At 43.3% G+C, this 15,628-nt stretch overlaps 3 protein-coding genes across 3 annotated transcripts; 1 reads left to right on the plus strand and 2 right to left on the minus strand.

The window, feature by feature from the left end:
- Positions 1 to 2,112: 2,112 nt before the first annotated feature.
- On the plus strand, positions 2,113 to 3,670 carry LOC135527783 (transcription initiation factor TFIID subunit 13-like). Its single transcript, XM_064956345.1, has one exon. The coding sequence runs from the start codon at positions 2,383 to 2,385 to the stop codon at positions 2,755 to 2,757; it is 375 nt and encodes a 124-aa protein (XP_064812417.1). The 5' UTR covers positions 2,113 to 2,382; the 3' UTR covers positions 2,758 to 3,670.
- A 465-nt stretch (positions 3,671 to 4,135) lies between these two features.
- Positions 4,136 to 6,522, minus strand: LOC135527510 (troponin C, skeletal muscle-like). The gene is made up of 6 exons (XM_064956013.1): positions 6,426 to 6,522; positions 5,562 to 5,613; positions 5,320 to 5,463; positions 5,017 to 5,131; positions 4,767 to 4,903; positions 4,136 to 4,609 (listed from the first exon to the last, which is right to left on the minus strand). Exons 1-6 carry the CDS (start codon positions 6,426 to 6,428, stop codon positions 4,578 to 4,580), a joined length of 483 nt encoding a protein of 160 aa, XP_064812085.1. The 5' UTR covers positions 6,429 to 6,522; the 3' UTR covers positions 4,136 to 4,577.
- A 2,529-nt stretch (positions 6,523 to 9,051) lies between these two features.
- LOC135527784 (troponin C, skeletal muscle-like) lies at positions 9,052 to 15,318 on the minus strand. The gene is made up of 6 exons (XM_064956346.1): positions 15,122 to 15,318; positions 12,825 to 12,879; positions 12,438 to 12,581; positions 12,186 to 12,300; positions 11,829 to 11,965; positions 9,052 to 10,723 (listed from the first exon to the last, which is right to left on the minus strand). Exons 1-6 carry the CDS (start codon positions 15,122 to 15,124, stop codon positions 10,692 to 10,694), a joined length of 486 nt encoding a protein of 161 aa, XP_064812418.1. The 5' UTR covers positions 15,125 to 15,318; the 3' UTR covers positions 9,052 to 10,691.
- Positions 15,319 to 15,628: the final 310 nt, after the last annotated feature.

Consider the following 15,628-nt stretch of genomic DNA (forward strand, 5'->3'; position numbering starts at 1 on the left):
GCTCTAACCACTAGGCTACCCTGCCGCCCCAAGTTGTAAAAGTATGCTAGAATAAATAAATCACACCTAGTTTGATGTTTCTGTGACCAACTGAATTAGTTACTGATTTATACAGCTTTAAATAGTATTTGAAACTTTTTATGTATTCCAACAAATCAAAACTGGAATTTTTATTCAAAAAAAAGTTGTAAAAAGTATGCTAGACATTTATAGGAAAAAAACATCTGTTTTTACGTTTCTGTGACAATCGATCAATTAGTTATTGATTTTTACCATTTTAAAATGACTTTTGGCGAATGTCTGTTGAATGTCCGTTGAATGTGTAATGTGTGAATATAAAACCAACTTTACCTCGGTGTTTTACCGCAGATTCTTTACATGAATACAGTGTCAAAAAAGATGTAACGGCGTTTCTGGGTGGTCGTTACAAAAAGGTACAATTTGAATGTATGCCTTTTTTCACACTTCTTCATATCGTGGTTTTCAGGATAATATTTATGAATAATTTAAAAATAAACTTTTTTAATAAGTAGGTATGTGTGAGACAACATCCAATCCCTTTGAAGGCACACTATTTATACATTTTTTTTTTTGTGTGAAACCACACTTTCTGCGTTGTTGTTCAAATAATTAGTTTTATTTTGTATAATATAACCTTCTGTCTTAAGCGTCCTAAATAAAGCAACGACTCAAAGCTGCGCCACGGAGTTTTGATAAAAACAGTGGTGAAAAAAAACAGTAAATCTGATAATCACACGCTGCTATTTATTGTTGACCAGCAGATATCACTAATGTACATTGTGAAAAGATAATGGAGCTCCGTGTAATGAGCCGTTTTCCGGGTGAAAGCCCTGAAGCTTTCAGAAAACCTCACTTTGCAGCACAAACCATCCGCTCACTGTATGTGGACTGACGCATTGATCACACCGACAGCATCATTACACAAAATGGTACTCAGCATCATTTGGATGTGTGTGCAAGCAAATTAACCTATGCACTTGATTTTGCTCTCCCGAAGCTGCTGGTGCATGTTGGATTTTGGGATCTTGGTCCAATGGAAAGAATCACAGTGTGAGAGGTAGAGGCGATGGGTCACTCTCCCTACCCGGTCCAGGATGACCTGAATCAAGTGTGCCCCATTCAATTATGGCAGAGCACAACCACTCCCTCAATGAAATCAAGACAAAGGAGATGATTGTGGACTACAGGACAAGGAGGACCGAGCACGTCCCCATTCTCATCGAAGGCGCTGTAGAGGAGCAGGTTGAGAGCTTCAAGTTCCTTGGTGTCCACATCACCAACAAACTAGCATGGTCCAAACACACCAACCAGTCACAAAGCCTATTCCCCTTCAGGAGACTGAAAAGGTTTGGCATGGGTCCTCAGATCCTCAAAGTTATACAGCTGCACCATAGAGAGCATCCCGACTGGTTGCATCACCGCCTGGTATGGCAACTGCTCGGCCTCCAACTGCAAGGCACTACAGAGGGTAGTACGTATGGCCCAGTACATCACTGGGGCCAATCTTCCTGTCATCCAGGACCTCTATACCAGGCAGTGTCAGAGGAGGTTCCTAAATATTGTCAAAAAGACTCCAGCCACCCTTGTTCTCTCTGCTACCGCATGGCAAGCAGTACCGGAGCACCAAGTCGAGGTCCAAAAGGCTTCTTAACAGCTTCTACCCCCAAGCCATAAGACTCCTGAACAGCTAATCAAATGGCTACCCAGACTATTTGCATTGTCCCCCTTTCCCCCCCCCACACACTTTTACACTGCTGCTACTCTCTCTTTATTATCTATAAATGGTCACTTTAACTCTACCTACATGTAGATATTACCTCATTTAACTTGACTAACCGGTGCCCCTGCACATTGATTGACGCTGTACCGGTACCCGCTGTATATAGCCTCGCTGTAATTTTACTGCTGGTCTTTAATTCTGTTTTTATTTTTAACTTAACACTTATTTTTCTTAAAACTGCATTTTTGGTTAAGCATTTCACTGTAAGGTCTGTGTGACAAATAACATTTGATTTGAGCCCCACTCACAGCAGCTAGGTAGCAGTAGTATTATTTTTCCAAGTAAAATAACGCCAAGAAAAGTGCTGTAAGTACTTCCGGTGGCAACGACAGCGAAGAAGAAATCGTTAATTCGGAGTTTTGGCTGTTGTTGTGCTCTTAGGTTTTATCATTGATATTAAGCTAAAATAAATATAAACACCTCGACACAAACCGTTTCAGGATTCCAATTGCATCTTCCTGAAACACCTTTGGACACTGGGATTTGTAACTAGCCAGCTAAGTTAGCCACGTTATTAATTAGCTAGTTAACTAACGCTAGCTACAATTGCTAGCTCTAGGACACCGTTTGGCGCTGGTAGAATGGCGGAGGAGGAAGACGAAACCAATTTCGACGAGGATTTGGATGACGGCGCGGGTGGAACCGATGGCAGCCACGGCAAGCGAAAACGGTTGTTTTCTAAAGAGCTTCGGTGTATGATGTATGGGTTTGGAGACGACCAGAATCCCTACACTGAATCAGTGGACATCCTGGAGGACCTTGTGATCGAGTTCGTCACGGAGATGACACACAAAGCCATGTCCATCGGACGCCAGGGCCGTGTCCAGGTGGAAGACATTGTTTTCCTCATCCGGAAAGATCCAAGGAAGTTTGCCAGAGTGAAGGACCTCTTGACGATGAACGAGGAGTTGAAGAGAGCCCGCAAGGCCTTTGATGAAGCAAACTATGGTTCTTAGGTCCTGTGGTTGTAGAGGGATATGGGCTTCAACATGGATTTTTTTTTTCGCATTGTCCATGCGGTTTATTCTGCTATGATTATTAAACATGTTTTTATAAAGATCTAACGTTTATTTTGGAGCAGATGTGGCCATAGAGATGTTAATTGATCATCCACTTGTGACTTCAGATATGTTTCTGCTCATGTCAAATGCCAATGCCTTACATACATATCTTTATCAAAATCATCTTTGTGTGGCTTTCTGGCAGACTAGATGCTATGTTGCTGCCTTTCAGTTGGGAATTGCATGTTTGTTCACAAATAATTTCTCAATCTAATAGCATAGACGAATAACAGGATGGCATGTAGCGGAGTGTTTTGCTGTTTCGAATACCTGAGCTGACACTGAACAAAAATGGTCTGTACCCTTGAGCAAGGCACTTCACCCTAATTTGTTTTAGGGGGCTGCCAACTATGGCTTACCCTGTAAAACATCACATTTCACTACACCTCTCCGGTGTATGTGAAAACTTTTAATACTGGGAAGTTCTCATTAAAGTCTTTCTGCTGAAGGATATTGCTTTGCAGTATAAATCATGTCATGTGAGCGAACTTTGCTCTTGTGAGAGGATTGTCCCATTCATCACTAAAGACAGGCATAGTGAAATGATTACAGTAACTTCCACCTTTTGACACAGTCTTCCATCCTTTACTGAGATATTTCAGGGCATGGCCCAGAGGGGAGGTCAATGTAGACTTTCTATATGAATCCATGGATGGGTTTTTGTTCCAGAACCATTTACCTTGCTCCTACACCTTTAGACAGTGGATATATAGTGTTATCGTTATCGTTGGCTTGTTCTGTTAAATGTTTGCAAATGAATGCACATGGACCTAACTGAGGACGCAATAAAACTGCAGGACTGAGTTTATCCTTTGTCTCTTAACCCTGGGTTTCCCCAAACTCTGTCCTGGAGCCCTCCCTAGGTACACCTTTTGTTTTTTACCCAAAGTCTACACAGCGGATTCAAACAACCAACTCATCAAGCTTTGAATCGGCTGTGTAGTGCTAGTGCAAAAATCAAAAGGTGCACCCCTGGGGGGCAGGACCAACTTTAGGAAACCCTGCCTTAACCCACTGTCAGTACTCTATTTTAAGAGGGACTCCTTTGGCTACTTAGTTTACACAATCAACATTTTTTAAACTTGCCAGGATTTCCCCCTGATGGTATATATTTATTTGTATTTTGCAATGAGTAAGTAGGCCTAGCTTCACTGCTTTCTAATCTGGCTTGTTATTTTGGTCCAAAACAGTAACAACAAAGACAAACTGGATGTATGAATCAAAGTAAATGAAAAACATTTTGACATTCCTCAATAATAGCCTACAGACCAACTTCCAGTGAGCATGTGTTTATTAATATCTCCTTTCAAACAATTTTTTATTACAGTGACGTGATTACTGTTGACATTGGTCTAAGCAGCGATCACAAGCAGCCCATTAGACTACGTCCTGACTAAGCTCCCAGCCTCAGGCTGTTGTGCTGAGTGCCTATGATGCACTGAGCCATTCTGTAGAATTGCAGTTATTTTCACATCCCGGGCCTTGCCCACCTGATTTGGGGAACAGCAGCAGCTTGGCGTCATAATCACAAGCAGGAAGGGCTCAAAAGCTCTGGTAACTTCCACCAGGTGCCTGTCGAACAGGTCTAGTTGTTTTCGAGGTGGATGAATGGGGGCAATGGACCAGATAGGGAGGGTGAGTTGGAGTGGGTCAATAGAGGATCGGAATAGGTCAGCAGGGGTCAAAGGAAGGAGGAATGTCCATGAGTCTCCGTTTTACTGCACATTTTCCATCATCTTGAGGAATTCTGAAAAATGAATCCATTATGAACAAAACATTTAAATGTATTTCAGGGTCAATTAAAAAGTCCCTCAGTATCCATTATGAAAATGCAGGTCAATATGTAGGCTAATTAGCCAATCAGCACCACAATTATTATCAAAGGCATCATCCCTATGTCCTACCGTCAAAGTCCAGCATGCCGTCAGCGTTCTTGTCTCCATCCTTCAGCAGCTCATCAATTTCCTCCTCTGAGATTTGTTCGCCAGAGCTGCGGATGATGATGGCGAACTCTTCTCTGTCGATATAGCCGTCGGCATTCCTGCATAAGTAACACATTGGAAGGAGTTTACGAGCCTTTCCACATCATTTGAAAGCTGACTGTAATTACACACATGTAAACGGTAACCTCTTCTCCCCAAGCCTGTAACGTACTTGTCGAACACACGGAAACATTCCGCTAACTCTCCCTCGGACTTTCCGGCCTGGTCCTCCTTTAGGAGCCTCACCATCATGACCAAGAACTCCTCAAAGTCGATGGTTCCGCTACCTGAGGTGAAGGGCCAGATTACGCAAAACTGCTACAGACAATGTTAACAGGTATTTATGAAACACTGGTCACCTGAGCACAACACGGGCATTGGTTTTTACCAAAACGCAAGTGTTCCATTTAGGTTTATATATACACACATTCATGTAGGCTAACATTAGTCAATTTTAGATTCAGCAGTTTCTCACCATCCTCATCGACCTCCTCAATGATTTCATCCAACTCCTCTCTTGTCGGATTCTGGCCCAGCATCCTCATGACCTGACCCAATTCCTTGGTGCTGATATCACCGCCACCGTCGGTGTCAAACATGTCGAAGGCAGCCTTGAACTCTAGAATGATTAGGCCGTAAGTATCGGGAAACGAATTATTATATTCATTCGACCTGACGTGAATTAACGGCAACATGGTTTGCTATGGGCCTACTCACCGTTAAGCATCTCCTCGCTCAAGTATGAGCGGGCCTCCTGTTGCGCGTCAGTCTAGAGGAAAAACAGCGCCACATGTGTCACGTCATTGTAGTGACCATCTCTCCAAGACAACATATATATTTTTTGAAGCAAAAGTTATTGGCTATTAGCATTCGTGCGTTTTGTATTGAGAGTCACACGTGCCCTGCCCAAAAAGGGTAGGTTAGGCCTATACGGCCTTCAGACAGCTCTTAGGCCAAGTGAAAATGTGCCATGCTATTTAAGGCTCAACACATTACACCCCCCCCCCCCCGTCCTCCCTCCGTATATGGCCATACTGACATACAATCCGACAGAATTTGTCGCATAAGCACTATCCGCAGCCTTGCTGTCGGACTCCCTTTTAGGTTGAGTGCCTGACAAGTACCCATATCTACCCTGCGCCCCTACAACTTTTATGTTCCAGATATAGATAGATATCTACTTTATATATCTATACACACTATAAACGTATATTATATAAAGTAGATATATATCTATACACTGTAAACATATTACACTTTTTATTTTTTGGTTAAGCAATTTAGTGATTGTTTATTATCAAGATGATTGAGAAATCATGAGCTAATTACTGAGCTAATTACTAAGCTAATTACTGTACTATTTCAATCGGATGTTTTATACCTTACACTTTATATTGAGACAATACATTGTTGAAATTATTCTCAAATAAATAATTTCAAAATTAGGCTAATTTAATTTTAATTGCCCTAATTTCTTTACCCATCCAAATGTAACATTGCACATTTAACCTATACAAACTCGCTATTCATTATGCTTTTATTCGTGTAATTGTTTGCATGTGTTCAAGTCATTGTTCTTACCATGGTTGCTGATTAGCTTTCCCCGAAATATCCACGGAAATATAGCCCAAAGGAGTGGTCAATCCGCGTGCACCTCAACAGAAAGACTAGACGTCAAGTGAGTTTAGACACACTTTAAACCGGTCACCTAAGACACGCCCACTGATGCTCACAGGACTCCAGATTTAGAATCTTAAACTTTTTAGGGTTCTGAGGCCCCCCACCAGCCAATAAAAGTGGAGAGTGGTGGTCTTGAATCTGCGAAAATTTGCTGGGGTAAACGTAGCTATTAGGAAGTTTTGAAATTGATTTTACTTGGCAAGTCAGTTAAGAACAAATTCTTATTTTCAATGGCAGCCTGGGAACAGTGGGTTAACTGCCTGTACAGGGGCAGAACAACAGATTTGTACCTTGTCAGCTCCGGGATTTGAACTTGCAACCTTTCGGTTACTAGTCCAACGCTCTAACCACTAGGCTACCCTGCCGCCCATGTCACTATTGAAAGGCGCACAACATTTCTGGGCATTGAAGTAAGACTTTTTTATAAGTATCCATCTACCAGTTGTTTCTTTTGATTATAAGTCAAGTGTCAAACTCATTCCACGAAGGGCTGAGTGTTTGCTGGTTTTCGCTCTTCCCATGATGAATTAAGGTCACTAATTATTAAATAACTCCCTTCACCTGGTTGTTGAGGTCTTAATTGAAAGGAAAAAACAAAAACCAGCAGAGACTAGGCCCCCCCCAGGCAATGAGTTTGACACCCCTGTTGTAAGTGCAGCAGGTTTGAGGTGCCTGAATGTAATAGTATGCCTATATATTCCCTATCAGACACAATGTTTTAACATATCAACCTAAACAAATTCCCTCTCCGGACTCACTCTCCAAGTTTAAACCTTTTTTGCAGATTTTCAGAAGGGAATGAAGCCAGCCCTTTTAAGCAATCTCTGAAATTATTACATTCTGAAACAAGGTGTAGCTTATGCCCAAGCATGCACTTGTGATTTCAAGCAAATATGGTGATTGCTATTACCATACTTTAAACCAAGGTAGGCCTCTGCATTGCTGATAAAGAAGGGTGGGCCCAGAGTGGTTTGTGACTGTGGGATGGCGTTTCCTTCTGGGCGTGAAACCCTACCCTGTGGAAAAGGGCAGCAGAAGCTGGAAGCTGGCAGTGCTATGCCTTGAATAGCAGACGATTTATGGTTGTATGGGGACAGGACAGAGACAGAGCACGCCCTTAATCACAGTATCGTATCCAATAAACAGGCCAACCACTCAATATTTGACTCTCCTTGTATGGTGGTAGTTTCCTGAGCAGAGATAATAAGGCCTGATGTCTTAGAGGGAGGAGGAGCGGTGGGATACTGGGGTATTATGGGGAAAAAGGGGGTGGGATGTTGTCAGTGGTGGTGGCGAGGAGGGGGGAGTGTTTAATGGCTATATACTCAGGGAGCAGAGGATATCCACCAAAATAAGGATTTGGTGGGGTGCTGCTACGACACATTACAAACCTCCTCTAGGTTCTTATTCCAGACATCTTCAAGGTACGCTGTTGCATCTGGTAGCGGTGTCAGAGCCCCCGGGGATGGCATCTCACAATACTGATATGGTATTTGTAACCTCTTCATGGAGACAGAGCGGTGTCAGAGCGTTCTTGTCACTGTTAACTGCTGCAGTCTCGTTTTTTGATCATCATGGATGACATCTCTCAAGTGATGAAAAGATCATTGATTTTGCAAGTTGCATTCAGCTCCTCAATTAGAAGCTTCTGAAAGGTTTTTTCCATCTGAACAGTCTTTTTATTTTAGTTAAACTGTTTTGGACTTTTGCTTAACCTTAACCTAATGTTGTAGGCTTATTTCTCTTTCATCCGTTTTCATGAATCTTTCAAGATTCATCACACAAAAAATGACAACAAAGGACCTCAGAAGGATTTAGGCTGAGCCAATCAGGATGACTGATTTTTTTCTGTGGACTTTGGAACAAAGGAGTTTTCAGAAACCAAGGACACTGACTAGTGGGAATAGTTATTATAATAAGTCAGGGTGGGGGAGAGTGGCAAGAGAAGGCAGGTGGGGGCTAGGATACCTGAGATGTTGCAGTCATAAGTCAGGGTGGGGGAGAGTGGCAAGAGAAGGCAGGTGGGGGCTAGGATACCTGAGATGTTGCAGTCATAAGTCAGGGTGGGGGAGAGTGGCAAGGGACGGGGGTAGTAGTAGCTGTGGTGGGGGGGAGGGGTAGTGGTACTGGAGCATTCTGTTTCATTAGAGTAGGGCTGATAGTGTTGCATTATGAGAGAAACGGTAGAGTGGAGTCATACAGAAGGAGCAGACAATGATCCAGTCTACTGGGTCAACATGACAACAAGGAGATGGAAACATATGTTAAAGATGAAAGCAGATTTATTTTGAAAGTACTCTGTACAGGGTTGAGACTGCAAGAGGGGAGAGACGCAGAAAGGAGATTGGGAGGGGCGAGACACAGAGAGGAGAGGGGGAGGGGTGAGACACAGAGAGGAGAGTAGCGAGACGCAGAGAGGAGAGTGGCGAGACGCAGAGAGGAGAGTGGCGAGACGCAGAGAGGAGAGTGGCGAGACGCAGAGAGGAGAGACGCAGAGAGGAGAGAGGAGAGACGCAGAGAGGAGAGAGGAGAGTGGCGAGACTCAGAGAGGAGAGTGGCGAGACGCAGAGAGGAGAGTGGGAGGGGCGAGACGCAGAGAGGAGAGTGACACAGAGAGGAGAGGATAGGGGGAGGGGCGAGACGCAGAGAGGAGAAGGGCGAGAAACAGAGAGGAGAGGGGCGAGGGGAGAGACGGCGAGGGGAGGGGTGCGAGAGGCGAGACACAGAAGGGCGAGGGGAGAGACGGCAAGGGGCCAGAGGGGTGTAGCATTTCTTGAGAGGGAGCAGGTGTAAAGAGACAGCTGGGTGGGAAGTGTTAGGTTGCGGGGAGCGGAAAGACCCTTCGTCTTAAAAGGGTTGGACGTATATTTATAGCCACAGAGTCAACATGACTGAGATCGGCAGCATCGAGGAGGGGGTAAATAACCTTCCGTTATTGTCTTTTCTCAAACCCTATTTTAACTTTACTGTAGTGTTTTGGGGGGGAATCATTACTGTAGTTGTTTTGGGCAGACTCCTTACGATATCTATATATTTATATATACATCTATACCCTATGTATATGATTAGGCAGGGGCGCTGCCATGGGTGGGCTTGGGAGGGCATAGGCCCACCCAATTTGGAGCCAGGCCCACCCACTGGGGAACCAGGCACAGCCAATCAGAATGAGTTTTCCCCCACAAAAGGGCTTTCTTATAGACATAAATACTCCTCCGTTTCCTCAGCAGCCCGGTTGGCTGGTCTCAGACGATGCCACAGTGAAAGAAGCTGGATGTGGAGGTCCTGGGCTTATGGTAGAGAAATTAACATTAAATTCTCTGGCAACAGCTCTGGTGGACCTTCCTGCAGTCAGCATGCTAATTGCAGAGTGGTCTTTTATTGTCCCCAGCACAAGGTGCAGCTGTGTTTATTTAACTAGGCAAGTCAGTTAAGAACAAATTCTTATTTTCAACATTGTTCTAGGAACAGTGGGTTAACTGCCTTGTTCAGGGGCAGAATGACAGTTTTTCACCTTGTCAGCTCAGGGATTCAATCCAGCAACCTTTCGGTTATTGGCTCAACGCTCTAACCACTACGCTACCTGCTGCCCTGTGTAATGATCATGCTCGTTAATCAGATTCTTGATATACCACACCTGTCAGGTGGATCGATTATCTTGGTAGAGGAGAAATGCTCACTAACAGAGATGTAAACAAATTTGTGCAAAACATTTGAGAGAAATTAAGCTTTTTGTGCACATGAAAAATCTCTGGGATATTTTATTTCAGCTCATGGAACATGGAACCAACACTTTCCATCTTGCGTTCATATTTTTGTTCAGTATATATTCTAGACTTGGACTTTTTTTAAATATTTCTTAATTTCTATTTAAAAAAAAAAACTTTTTGTATAGTCTATTTTTTATTGTATTGCTAGATATTACTGATATTAACACAAGCATTTCATTGCACCTGCAATAACATCTGCAAATCTGTGTACGCCATCAATAAAGTTTGATTTGATTTGTAGTGGTTTTGGGTAGACTCTTTACTGTAAGTAGTTGGGAAGACTCAAAAAGAAAATGTGGCTTTCATTTTTGTATTTGATTTTCCATTCAGAAACAGTTGTTCTTTTCTTCAAGCAGGAGAAGTGACACATGGAAAGGGTCACAAAGGAATGTTGGTCTTGTTACTGTACATTCTCCATCATTTTCAGAAATTCTGGAACACAGAAGAAAGGGGTTCATTGGTTCCTCTCCCACCAACTACTACTGAGAATACTTTTACCCCTATCCACCTCCCTCTCTGTGGGATATGAAAACACCTTACTGTAATCATCAAACTACAACCTTCTACCCCAAGCACAATATATAGTATCCCCCTATAACCCTGTATGTGTCCAGTCACCAGAGGACCAATGTTATATATTCATGTTTTGTTTTTTTGTTTGTTTGTTTTTTTTTGTGAATTTTTACCCCTTTTTCTCCCCAATTTCGTGGTGTCCAATTGTGTTAGTAGCTACTATCTTGTCTCATCGCTACAACTCCTGTACGGGCTCGGGAGAGACGAAGGTTGAAAGTCATGCGTCCTCCGATACACAACGCAACCAGCCATACTGCTTCTTAGCGCGCATCCAACCCGGAAGCCAGCCGCACCAATGTGTCGGAAGGTACACCGTGCACCTGGTAACCTTGGTTGGCGCGCTCTGCGCCCGGCCCGCCACAGGAGTCGCTGGTGCGCAAGGACATCCCTACCGACCAAGCCCTCCCTAACCCGGACGACGCTAGGCCAATTGTGCGTCGCCCCACGGACCTCCCGGTCACGGCCGGTTACATGGGCGCGAACCGAGGGACTCTGATGGCAGGCCGAGACCTGCCATGGGAGGCCGAGACCTTTCATGTTAATGTTTATGTCATGTGGATGTGGTACTTCCGTGATCCCAGACCTCAAAGTTGTATTCTGTTGTGAATATTTGTTGTAGAGAATCCCAGAACAGCGGGAGTTGAGTTTAGTCAAGACTTGTGGTCATTAATATTAATTAAAGAAATAAACTTGCCAACACAAATTACCATAGTTTAAACAGTCAACTGTGTGTGTGTGTGTGAGTGTGTGTGTGTGCATTCCAGTCTATATTTACTCACAGACAGTGCACACCAAATTGCCCCTGTTATTCCCAAACCAATCACTAGTCAAAGTTACTATGCTATCGTTTACCATTGACTATTAGTCATCTACATGTTTATGTTCAGTTAGCACAACACATGAATGTGAATGATATTTCCATTGCAGCAAATGAAGCCTGTGTGTGTGGGAGTGAGTGTCTTACCATCAAAATCAAGCCTGTTGTCTTTGTTTAGGTCTGCGTCTGTCATTAGCTCGATACATTCCTCCTCTGTGACTGGCTCTCCAGTGGCGGCCAAGATGTCATTTAACTCCTCGCGGTCAATAAAACCGTCGCCATTTCTGTTGTATTGGGCAGAGGATAAGATCAGTTGAGATACATGAGAATAATGTAACACATTGCTGCTATATTTGTCATTAGAGCTTCCGAATGAGGTCCTATGATTATCCATCCATCAGATACCGTGTGGTATCCCTGCTTGGTCAGGGTGAACCACGGGTGAGAAACCTCTGTGTCAATAAGGAGGAGACTCCAGGAGTTATGATTCAGGGGACGACGTACTTGTCGAAAATACGGAAGACCTCTGATAACTCTTCCTCGGACTTGCCGGCCTGGTCCTCCTTCAGGAGCCTCACCATCATGACCAAGAACTCCTCGAAGTCGATGCTGCCGCTACCTGGTGTTGGGAGGAGGGGAAGACAACCAGGGGCTCATGAGATGAAGCAGGGACATGCGATGTATGAATAATAGTGGAAATACCCTGGCCAGACATTTGAATTATCTCCTGACATTTGACCCAGTCAGTTATTTTACCATCCTCATCGACCTCCTCGATGATCAGGGCCAACTCCTCTCTGGTCGGGTTCTGGCCCAACATCCTCATCACCTGACCCAACTCCCTGGTGCTGATGTCACCGCCACCGTCACTGTCAAACAGGTTGAAGGCAGCCTGGAACTCTGGAGGGGAGAGTTGGTGTTTACTGAGAGAAATTCTCACCTGTTGACCTTAATGTCCTCTTGGTACAATCAGAGCATTTTAAAGTGACACATTTTGTTAACATTAGGACTAAGACGACATAAACACGACCCAAATAGCTGAATGTGAAGTGATACACACAGCATGGTTGTGAATCATGTATCTCAATAAAGTTAGGAACAAGCAGACATGTGGATAGGTTATTTATTACACACGTGGCTTACCGGCAATCATGTCCTCGCTCAGGAAGGAGCGGGCATCACTCTGTGTTTCAGTAGGCTAGAGGGGGAGGATAGAGGAAGTTGTATTCATATATATGCTTTCTCTCATGTACTAGTTCACTGTGCCTGTGGTGTTATATAATTATATATTAAAAGAAACCTTTCTGAGAAGATTAATACAAGCATTGCAGAGCAGGGTTGGAGTCAATTCAATAAGTGATTTGAATTTAAACTTTAAAAAATGGAAATACTTTTTAGTTTTTTGAGAAGTAATTTAAAACAGATTGCCTTTCTTTCAATTATTGAATTGGAATTTCAGTTTATTTCCTGAATTGACTGCCTTCAATTCTAATTGACTGCCTTCAATTCTAATTGACTGCCTTCAATTCTAATTGACTGTGCCATAGAGCTGTCATTGAAGAGAGCATGTAGGATTCAGACCACAGTCTGGACACCCTATAGCTGCAGGCAGCTGCTATCACACTGTATGGGATGGGTCATTTAGTACATTTTAATAAAGAAAATACTTTATTTAACTAGGCAAGTCAGTTAAGAACAAATTCTTATTTACATTGATGACCTACCCCGGCCAAACCCAGACAACACTGGGCCAATTGTGAGCCACCCTATGGGACTCCCAATCACAGCCAGTTGTGGTACAGCCTGGATTTGAGCCAGAATGTCTGTAGTGACACCTCTAGCACTGAGATGCAGTGCCTTATACCGCTAAGCCACTTATTTCCCCCAATATATCTGTCATCACCTCCACCTACCTACCATTGACTGGCAGCAACTCCTCACACATCTACATCAAGCTAAATGACCAGCTACATTATGACAATTTAACAAAATGTTAAATGTTCACAAACCTTCCACTTTTAGCACCTTATTTTCATTTATCATTTAATGTCTAGAACAAATGGTCCATAAACAGAACCAACAGTCCATAAACAGAACCAACAGTCCATAAACAGAACCAACAGTCCATAAACAGAACCAACAGTGCTGCACATATTTGTACAGGATCATGGTAGAAAATAAGAATCTAACAACATTATTTATTTCCTTTCAATGTCATTAATGAACATATTGTATAACTGTTAAGAAGCAGCAGAAAAACAATATAGATTATTTCCAAGAAAAGGAATATAGGACTGTCTGTGTTCCTTGAACCATTTTTATTTTACCTTTATTTAACTAGGCAAGTCAGTTAAGAACAAACTCTTATTTTCAATGACGGCCTAGGAACAGTGGGTTAACTGCCTGTTCAGGGGCAGAACGACAGATTTGTACCTTGTCAGCTCGGGAATTCAAACTTGCAGCCTTTTGGTTACTAGTCCAACGCTCTAACCACTAGGCTACCCTGCCACACAAACATGTGGGTTCAACAGCAAAAAAATATGACAGCTACTTGGTACACCTCCAGGGAGAGTTGATAGTCAATCACAGTCATGTCCAACCATGCTGCACCTACTCTGATTCATTCATCCTCTTTAACAACTCCTTGTACTCTGAGCAGCCCCCCCCCAACGCAACCCAATCCCTCACATTCATTATCCTGCCTCCCTCTGGCATGTCAAAAGATTATGCCAGAGTCATTACTAGTGTCTATGTCTATACTGTGACACATAGACACAGATATGCTGGCCATCCAACTGTCAATCACTCCCTTTGTCACTATCAATCACTTTGTCACTATCAATCACTTTGTCACCGTGTTCTGTCTAGCCAGCACCACTGTCTCAGCAACCTTTGGTGACCATGGTGGCCTAGGAAAAAACCTTAACAACGGCATACACTACCACGTGAACTGAAGTACATACAGCCAATATTATACCGTATGATGTTTGCTCTATGGTACATGCAACTTAATATCACCTGTACAAGCAAATAGAAAAAATGTTGGGGGGAAAAACAAGGAAAGATCTTGGTGCTACAAGAACAAAACTAGAGCCTTCAAACGGTAAAATCAGTAGCTCTCTTTACGTAAATTGTTTGGTCTAGCTGTACTCCACAGCTGGGCCAGCTGGTGCGTGTGTGTGTGTGTGTGTTGTTTGATCACAGGCAGGACTAGTCCATTTTCAAATCAATCAGTAATATCCATCTTCAGCAATTCCACTCTATTCCCCACAATGGGAAAAAAAAAAATCTGCCAAAACTTCTTTTTTTTTAAAGAAAAAAAGAAATCCGACATCATCTGTCGAAAAAAAAGCAGAATGAACCAAACAGTCCTAAAACATCTGTTCATGAAAGATTCTTATCTTCGTTCGCTCTGGGTTTCTCCCTCTACAGAATCTTACCATGGTGGCTGTCTCCGCTGCAACAGACAACAGAGAGAAAGGTGGAAGTCCAGGGAAAGAGTGGCTTTCTGATACACCGTTGATAGACACAGTACTATGACGACCCAATAAGTACCCCTTATCTAGGTAACTTTTGTCTGAATATGATCAGGATTGGGCAAGAAGCCCTTTGCCTGGACTAGCATCAACCAATCGTCTTGCTGCTTACTTTGCAACGCCACAAAACCTCCACCTCACTCATACACCCCCCCCTCTCCTTAAGCTCCCTCCATATTTAGCTAAAGGACAAGAGTAGCCAGTCTCAATGACATTTATTATGGCAAGTGTTCAATTGACCATCTAACAGCAGATGGACACTGTCTGTCACACACACACACACACACACACAAGCATGTACATACACACACACACACACACACGCACTAGCCTTGTGTTATATGTGGGATGGGCTGGACATGAGGGGGAATGATTTTCTGTCTTCACTCAGTCTGCACTCTTCACGATACT

The sequence above is a fragment of the Oncorhynchus masou genome, chromosome 33, assembly GCF_036934945.1.
Source record: "Oncorhynchus masou masou isolate Uvic2021 chromosome 33, UVic_Omas_1.1, whole genome shotgun sequence".
In the NCBI taxonomy this organism is placed as follows: Eukaryota; Metazoa; Chordata; class Actinopteri; order Salmoniformes; family Salmonidae; genus Oncorhynchus; species Oncorhynchus masou.